The sequence below is a fragment of the Odontomachus brunneus genome, unplaced genomic scaffold (assembly GCF_010583005.1).
Source record: "Odontomachus brunneus isolate Ranch 3 - 2012 unplaced genomic scaffold, Obru_v1 Obru_scaffold_047, whole genome shotgun sequence".
NCBI lineage: Eukaryota > Metazoa > Arthropoda > Insecta > Hymenoptera > Formicidae > Odontomachus > Odontomachus brunneus.
The window spans coordinates 1723232-1731490 of NW_022639497.1; the positions used below are offsets into that span (position 1 = coordinate 1723232).

At 41.9% G+C, this 8259-nt stretch overlaps 3 protein-coding genes across 6 annotated transcripts in view; 1 reads left to right on the top strand and 2 right to left on the bottom strand.

Annotated features, from left to right (window-relative positions):
- The first annotated feature begins 257 nt into the window (after positions 1–257).
- LOC116844827 (tetratricopeptide repeat protein 36) lies at positions 258–3142 on the top strand. 2 transcript variants are annotated; one of them, XM_032816889.1, is made up of 4 exons: positions 258–336; positions 1080–1235; positions 2361–2558; positions 2637–3142. In XM_032816889.1, the coding sequence occupies exons 1-4, from the start codon at positions 273–275 to the stop codon at positions 3041–3043; spliced, it is 825 nt and encodes a 274-aa protein (XP_032672780.1). In that variant the 5' UTR covers positions 258–272; the 3' UTR covers positions 3044–3142. The 2 variants fall into 2 exon arrangements, with proteins under 2 accessions (XP_032672780.1, XP_032672781.1); XM_032816890.1 differs by having other exon boundaries at positions 2650–3142.
- On the bottom strand, positions 2938–6619 carry LOC116844826 (translocation protein SEC62). The gene is made up of 5 exons (XM_032816888.1): positions 6469–6619; positions 5662–6126; positions 4653–5000; positions 4464–4564; positions 2938–4392 (listed from the first exon to the last, which is right to left on the bottom strand). The coding sequence occupies exons 1-5, from the start codon at positions 6502–6504 to the stop codon at positions 4212–4214; spliced, it is 1131 nt and encodes a 376-aa protein (XP_032672779.1). The 5' UTR covers positions 6505–6619; the 3' UTR covers positions 2938–4211.
- A 671-nt stretch (positions 6620–7290) lies between these two features.
- LOC116844828 (THAP domain-containing protein 5-like) overlaps positions 7291–8259 on the bottom strand; it is a 1492-nt gene continuing 523 nt past the window's right edge. For all 3 annotated transcript variants that reach the window (XM_032816892.1, XM_032816893.1, XM_032816891.1), the window contains exons 2-4: positions 7867–8030; positions 7585–7786; positions 7291–7513 (exon numbers count right to left, since the gene is read on the bottom strand). In XM_032816892.1, the coding sequence (XP_032672783.1) occupies positions 7326–7513; positions 7585–7786; positions 7867–8019 (543 nt within the window). In that variant the 5' untranslated portion in view covers positions 8020–8030 and the 3' untranslated portion in view covers positions 7291–7325. The remainder of the gene's footprint in view (positions 7514–7584; positions 7787–7866; positions 8031–8259) is intronic.

Sequence of the window (8259 nt, forward strand, 5' to 3'; positions counted from 1 at the left end):
AGTGAGATAAATATATATTTTCTCACTCTAACTTATTGCACCAGTTCAACAGTGCAGCTGAAAAGAACAGACCATTAAACAGGCAGATTCAGTATGTCACACAATATGTCACACATGTATGATACTGATCTTTGGTGTGAGAAATCGACACGTCGCACACGTGTGACAGTTACTCGTCCTTACTTTAATCGTGCCATAGATTATCGCTATCTTTCTAAGATGAAGGCGTTTCAACATCTTTTCCCAACATATGGCTAAGAAGCTAATTGGTAATGCATCATGTGCCATTCTCTGTGATGAAAAAGAAGACTTTCAATACAACTAAAAATCACTCAGGTTACCTTTCCAGGGTTAATACACTTTATGTCTGCATAAGTGTAAACATGCGTTATATTGAACATAGCGTGGGCCATGATGAGCGCGGTAGCGAGCGTGTTAAACCGCCCGTTTACTGTTACGGTCGTACGCCTTATGGGAAATACAGCGGTAGTTCGCGAACGGCGGACGTTTCCCGGATGCTCGTCGGCGCGACGCGTAATTTACGAGAGATTCCCGAAATTAATGACCCGCCTGAGCCTGCTCGACACGCAGCTCGACCCGGCATTTTTGCACGACGCGCCTCGCGAGTCTCGCGTGCGGCGAGATTAATCGTCGGACGTTAATTGAAACGAATTAGTCGCGATTAGGAAAATTGTTCGGCATTTTTTTACTCGTCAATGACCACGCACGGCATCCTCACCGCCGCCGATGGAGGAGGAGGATCCAGCTGCGCCTGAAGATTTATAATCGGCGCTCGATGCCGGAACCATCTCCTCGCGCCGGCGGTAAGGCGAGATTCTCTCTCGCATTTTGTCGCTCAAAATTCGCGTAATCGGCCAGGTATCGGCTACCGGTCGGTCGGCTGGTAGCAGCCGACTACCGACCGGTAGCTCACACCTACGATCTCGCTCGGTGGTGCTGTATGCAAAGTCGAGCCCCTGTGCGATCCGTACAGCGATCCACGCCTGCCCGACGACATTCCGGGTCGGTCTATTAGCCGCGTGACGCAATACGATTAATTCACTGCCGGCGATAAACAGAAAACAAGTTTCCTTCGAATACCTGGTCGGTGAGATCTCGCACGGAGGTTTCAGTCCACATCATGGAGAGACTCAGCGAAGGCGACAGAGCTGTCTTGACCAGCATTTTCGATCCTCTGCAGCCGCTCGGTCTATCCGACTTTCCGCAAGAACATGGTACGTGATTCCGAGATAGAGAATTGCTCATGATGTAATGTCTTAGACAGCACAAATGTTCGAAAGATGTCCTACTTGTTTTAGACGTTTTGCAGATTTCCTAGAATATTTTAGATCTGTACTCATAGTTGTTAATTGAAACCCATCTTAAGTAAAATACTTAGACTCGTATTAATAGCGTTACTTGTCGAAACTTGTCTCACGTGAGATATTCAAATCTAAATTCAGAGTTAGATTTCAGCTGTTTATTTGTATCATACATGCGATATTACATTTTTAATTACAATTAAGTTCAAAATTTACATTTATCTGTAAATTCAAATCCGAGTATCTTACGTAAGACAAGTTTCAAGTAATTACTATTAATACGAGTTTCAGATTTAAATGTAGAATCTGGTCTAAGATTTTCAGTTGAATATCGATTGCAAATGTATCGTGCAAGAGATTCAACTGAAAAAAATAAAAAATCTATTTCTAGATTTAAATCTGAGTATCTTACATGAAAGACAAGTTTGAAATAACGACTTGACATTTATGCTGTCTGGGATGGAAATCATCTTGTTTAGAAAGCGTAACGTTTGTTAAACTTAACATGAAAAAGTCTCATTCTCTCAATAATGTGTGTAACAATAATTATAGTATAATTATAGTAGCAATAATAATAATTATAGTAGTAATAATAATTATATCTTCATATAAGTAGAATATATTGCACAATCCAAACACGTTCATTACAATAGTCAGACTCGATTCAAACCGCAAACACTGCGAGTCCTCCGTTAAAAAATCGTCAAGCGCTTAAGGCTCGCGGCTAACCGCATTCGTCTGAAGCATAAAGTGTGTTCTCGACGATTCGCTCTCACGCGAGAAATCCGGATCATCATGAATATGTAAGAAACCACGCGCGACACAACAACAGATAAATTCTTCTGTTGCCGTGCAACACACAAGGCTGCGCCACGTATAAAAAAAAGGAGGAAAATAACATGTGGAAGTTTGCGCAGTAACGCGATCTTCTATAAAGTATGCACGAGTGAGTCACAGGCGCATCAGCGCGAAGAAGACAATTTTACGCCATAAGATTTCTTTTAATATTTTTCCAACGACATTTCTCAATGTTTTCAGCGTCGACAGACCCTCTCGAAGAAGACCGCTTGGAGCCGCAAATATTGGATATCGTGAAGAAAGCGATAGTCTGCACGGAAGCGAAGAACTTCGACGAGTCCTTTCGATTGTTCGACGAAGCCTTGAAGAAAGCACCCAAGTCACCGGCGATCTTGAACGACAGAGCCCAAGCGTTGCGTTTGGCGAATCGGCATGAAGGTATCTTGATATCGCATCAGATCGCATCGAGTATGTAAATATTCATACACACACGAAAGGTGGTGTAAGAAAAATCAGATTCTACTTTTAGAAGCCTTGAAGGATCTGCATCTGGCGGTGGAATTGAGCGAAGGAAAAGGAAAAGCCGGCGTCCAGGCGCTCTGTCAGCGCGGTGCCCTTTATCGCTGGATGGAGCGGGACGAGAAGGCGAAGGAGGACTTCACCCGAGCGGCCAAGGCCGGCTCGAACTTCGCCAGGTCGCAGTTGGTCGCCGTCAACCCGTACGCGGCCATGTGCAACGCGATGCTGCGCGAGATCACCTGCAAGACCAGCTATCCGTGATGCGACGTCGACATGCATCTCACGTCAACGACTATTTTATAGATAACGCTTTATTTTATTATTCTCTATTTCGAAATACAGGTAAAATCACGAGTGGCGTATCCACATCAATACGAAAAATGTTCATTATGTCGTTAAATTAGAATAAAAATAACGCTAAATATTACTCGGAAAAATTACACGTAAGAATATAAATTATATCTTGTCATATTAAATATCGGAATAAACTTCTTTATAAGGTTGGACTTACTTATTTCTGCTAAAAAGGAACTCGCGCTAGACAGGGCGAACAACGGAGATTTCGTCCAAGTTTGTACCCGTAAAGATTTCACTCTTCCAGCTAAACGATTTCCGCCGAGGGACGTAGATTCACATATAATGAGGGAGAACACGATCCCACGTAATTACAATTTGCTTTTCCGTCGTCTGTAGATATATCGAGTTCGTCGAGAGATTGAAGACTTCGAACAAGTATTCAATTTATTCAACGAAAACTAATGTGCCCATCGAGAACACTTAATTATGCATCTAAAGAGTAACATGATTCCCCTCGTATTAGACATATATAGAATAAAACACGCCTGGTCATACTCATATTTCTACAGACAGTACTTTACAACACGTGTCAGCCGCAAGAAATTGTCTCTTGCGCGAAGAATCATATAAACGATTATTTTCTTGATTTTTTTCCATTCGCTCGTAACTGTACTTAAATGCAGTACTTAAACAGTCGTTAAAAATATTACGAAGGCTCGGAGATTTTGCAAATCAACAAAAAGAAAAAAGATATGTATAAGCTAAAACAACTGTAGAGCATAGAAATATGTAGTATCCAACAAACTGAATTTTCTTGATATTACATATTACAATCTATGTCTTTCCGTCCCGTGTATTAGCTCGGTCATCTCTTTTTTCTTTTCAAACGCAATAAATCTGAAGAATCCACTGTGATAGAGTTTATCCAATTCATCAACTGCTACGGTCCTCATACTTGCTGGACCCTGATAAATATTATTTTTACAATATTCGATTGATTAGTTTCAAAATGAAAGAATAACAAATAAATATCCAGCAGTTGATGAGTTGAATTCGCACGTCGAACAATGATTTAACACGCTAGGACGATGTGATTCGTTAACATGCTTATCGTACGCCGCTTCCGCTCACCGAAATGTCCCCGATAAGTTCAGAATTGCACATTGATGTTCGAACGTAAGCATATATCGGTTTCAGCGATTATTGATGCGACAATTAAGAGCTGTTTTTTTTCAGCAAACGAGAAGCTGTCTATCACCTGGCATTTTCTTGGCTTTAAACCATAACAAAGTCCCGACCCGTGTTTGATTTCTCGCTCTCCGAACCTTCTTCGCTGGCTTCCTCGACTTCGGCGGAGTCGCACGAATCCTTCCTTTCCGTGCTGGGCAATGGGTCCTCCACCTGCAACTCTTCCTTAGGTGACTCGTCGAACTGCGCTTCGTCGGATTTCTCTTCCCTGAATATAAAGCACAGCGTTAAAGATTTTCCACATAAAACATTTGATAACGAATAATGCACGAGACTCACGACTGAATCAACGCGTCCTCTGAATCGGAATCTTTGTCTTTCTTTCTTCTCTTTTTACTAACTTTCTTATCGTTGCTGGATGTGGAGCCGTAGTATTCGTACTGTAAGTACAGTTTTGCGTTAGACGAGTTTATACATTCACCGTGACGACAGATGGAAGAGCAAAGAGAAAGAGAGAGTTGTACCGACCTGATATAACGGCCAGAAAGATGCGAAGAAGCCAACATCAGCCGTTAAGTTCGGTAACAACCACAGGTGGCATCTACCTAACGTAGGCACCCACAGCAGGCAGAATACGATCATTCTGATAATTGCCAACGCTAATATAAATAGGAGGAATACTGCGGCGGCGACACTTAGGTAATATACTCCGTGACGAATGGTCAACGGCCACAGCGGGAAGAGGCAGACTGCTATCGCTCCTAAAACTACAAGCGTGCCGAAGAACCAATAATAGACAGGGATTGGCTCGTATATCCACACGTATGCATCGTTACAATCTACAAAGTACTGTTCCATGTGCATCTCCAATCTCACCTGCAATCAGAAGTATTTAGTTTTGCCTTTTTCTTTCTTAGGTACGGCTCCCGGTTCCACTGCTGCGGAACTCTGGATCAGAAACGAGAAAACGCATGTCAGATATTCTTGCGTGCCTTATACTTCAAGGCTATAAATAGCCTTTAAAGTAGAGTGATATGCAACTTTCCTTTTTAACTTATCTTTCCTCATGATTTTGTTACGTTAATTTTGAGGCCATTTTGTCGAGAAAAAAAGATATTTTCAAGAGCATTTTACAGTATGCTCAAACGATCTCAAGTGTTCTTTTGTACAAGTATCTTTTTATCTCAAAGTACTGTGCAAGAACTTTCGACATGTTGTTTGCTCGCTTTTAACATTATCAATCAGTCATCAGCATCAAAAAGTTTCACAGCAATGGAATCAGGAGCCTCAATGATTGAGGGTCTAATCTCGTTTAAAGGCCATCCTACAATTGCGTAAACGTGGTCTTAAGTGGTTATAAGTAATTATGACATCCAATCAGAATAAAGCAATCAGTGAATAAAACACTCTGATTGGTCGACTCCCATGATCACGCTTATGCAATTGTAGAATGATCTTAATAAACGTGGGAAAATTAGAATATCTTGATATCAGAGAGATCAATTCAAGATATCAAATTACTTCCATTTACACTTACTTTTGGCTTTTTCTTCGATTTCTTTTGTTCATCAACTTTCTCATCATCTTTCTCGTCCTTCACCACAGCTGTGTCTTTGTTCTCCTTGACATCCTCCTTCTCTTTCTTTTCCTCCTTATCCTCTTTCTTTTCATCCTTGGCATCTTTGATCTTTTTCTTGATACCCCGCATTTTATTGAGCTCCTCCTCCGATATCACCACTTTCTTTGCCCTGTGAAAGAACTTGTGCCTCAACATCTGATCCAAGAACTGGGAGACCTGTTCGCGACTCTCGAACACAGAGCTCCAGGGTGAATTTTCCAGTAAGGCATCGATGGCCCGCGACCCAGTGAAGTACTCGACATTATGAGTTCTGTCGAATTTGGTCTTCTTCGACGGTACATTGTTGCGTATCCATTTGGCCACCGCGTATTCTTCCTTGGACGGTTTGTCCTGAGCGACCTTAGAGTCTAAACTGGCTATTTCCTGTCACAACAAACAACAATGAATCGCATCGGATGGGAACCGGGAGGGATCGATCAGACGATGAATGGTTACATTGCACGTCGTACGTCGCCCGCGAATCGGACTGACACGAAGAGGAGCGTCGGCTAGCTCGCGATTTTCCAGCGCGAGCGGACCGAGAGCGGAGAGCCTGTTTGTCTACGTCATCTGGAGCAGCGCGCTGACACGTATCGCGAGATCGCGGAGTCGCGTCGCGATCGTGCGTGACAAGGTGCATCGCTCCTCGTGCCGGCCGATCGGGGTCGCGCGCGTGCGGCGAGAACGTGCGAATACACGCGAACCCGTGCCATATGCGATGCTTACATTTTTGCGCTTCCTGCTTTTCTTGCGATCCGCCATGTTGTAAATTCCGAGTTACGCTTGCGCGCAGTCGGTACCCGTCGCTGCTGCTGCCGGCCGAATCTGGCTACGAACTGGCTCTCGCGAGCATACGCGAAGCGTGTGTCTCTGAAGCACCGTTGCGTCAGGCCAGAACCGTTCGCCTGACGCCGCCGGCTTTCGCTCCCCCTCCGCCCTCTCGCCGCACACTTGTCAGGCTCGTTTAGGACGCGATGTGTGTGTGCTACTTGCGGTTTTACTTAGCGCTCCGCCAACTCGTCGGACGGAACAAACCGATTAGCGCGCAACCCGAATCTTACGCATCCAGCAAGCTCATCCCGAATATATCACCGGGTTTCGCAGATACCTGAGCGACTTGTGGAGATGTGTCGTGAGATCAGGAGTTATTATTGACAACGCAGAACTGCGTTCTTTTGTACTTTTTATAACTGGTTAATTGTGATTTTTTGTTGGTCAATGATATTGCAAGATTTATATTTGATAAAGGTGATGTGTCACAGAATGAAAATGTGAGTTTAAGTGATAATAACTGAAGCCTACAGGTATCTGCGATATCTGAAGCTCATAGCTATACGCAAAGAGAGATCACATTTTTATAGAAATTTTCAACATTTATTGCTGAATCTCTTCTACTTTGTGTGGTTCTCTCTTAAGATATTTTATACTCTGATAAATAGTATATCATTCAAAAGTGACAACTGTGTAATTTGTCTTCTACTTCTTCTAGTCTCATCTTATTTTCTAGTATATCTTCTTCTCTTGCGCTATATCTCCATTATTTCTCAAATTGCTTCTTTGAGACTTTCTTTCTACCTATTTTGCTATACTCCATTGTTCATAAAGTCAGATTGAGCATTTGAATCTTTCGATATATTCTTCAATTCTCCTAATTTCTCTGTATTACTCTTATTTTTAACATTTTTAAATGCATTATTGTTATTAGCTTCATCCTTACTTATCATTTGGTTTCTATGCAATTGCTTGTCACATTCCTTCTGCAATCCGCCATCTGTCACACAGCAAACATTACAAACTAGAACTTTCCTTCTGGAGAACTAATATAATTATTCATTTATCTACCTTTCTTAGTGGAGTATCTTGATTTTCTTCTGAGTATAGCTACTGAGTCTAAGGTATTCTTTTTCTTTACTAAGGTTTCATTTTTCTCATTCATTAAGAAATATATGCGATTTGTGACAAATATTGTGGGTACAGCACAAGCTTTCAGCTTCTTCTTGCCGTCTATTCGTACCTTCTCCCACATATCTGGTGCAAAGTGTATCTGAAAATTCAACAATTCTAAACATTGGAGACAAGGAACCAATACACAGACAAATTCAGCACAAAAGCACGCGCATGTACTTCGCATAAAGCCGAGTGGGGTGTCGGAGACCAACCCTTCCGGTTCATATTCTTCACCCAGGCTTCTTGTCTCTCCTTATTTCGCGGAAAATTGCACATTTTGAATCCTTTGGTGGAGGAATTCGTGCACCACGCGGCCACGCAACCAGGCATGTCCGAGAAATCTAAAACAATTGACAGACGATAGATAGGTTTTTCTTTTTTTGAAATTTGGTACCTAAGCATCGTGCTTTCGACCTTCCCCAAGGATATTTGTGATCATTTAACACAGATAGGCTGGAAACATTGAGGTTATATTTTCATATATATATATATATATATATATATATATATAATATATATATATATATATATATTTCATATATATATATATATTTTTTTTTTTTTTTTTTT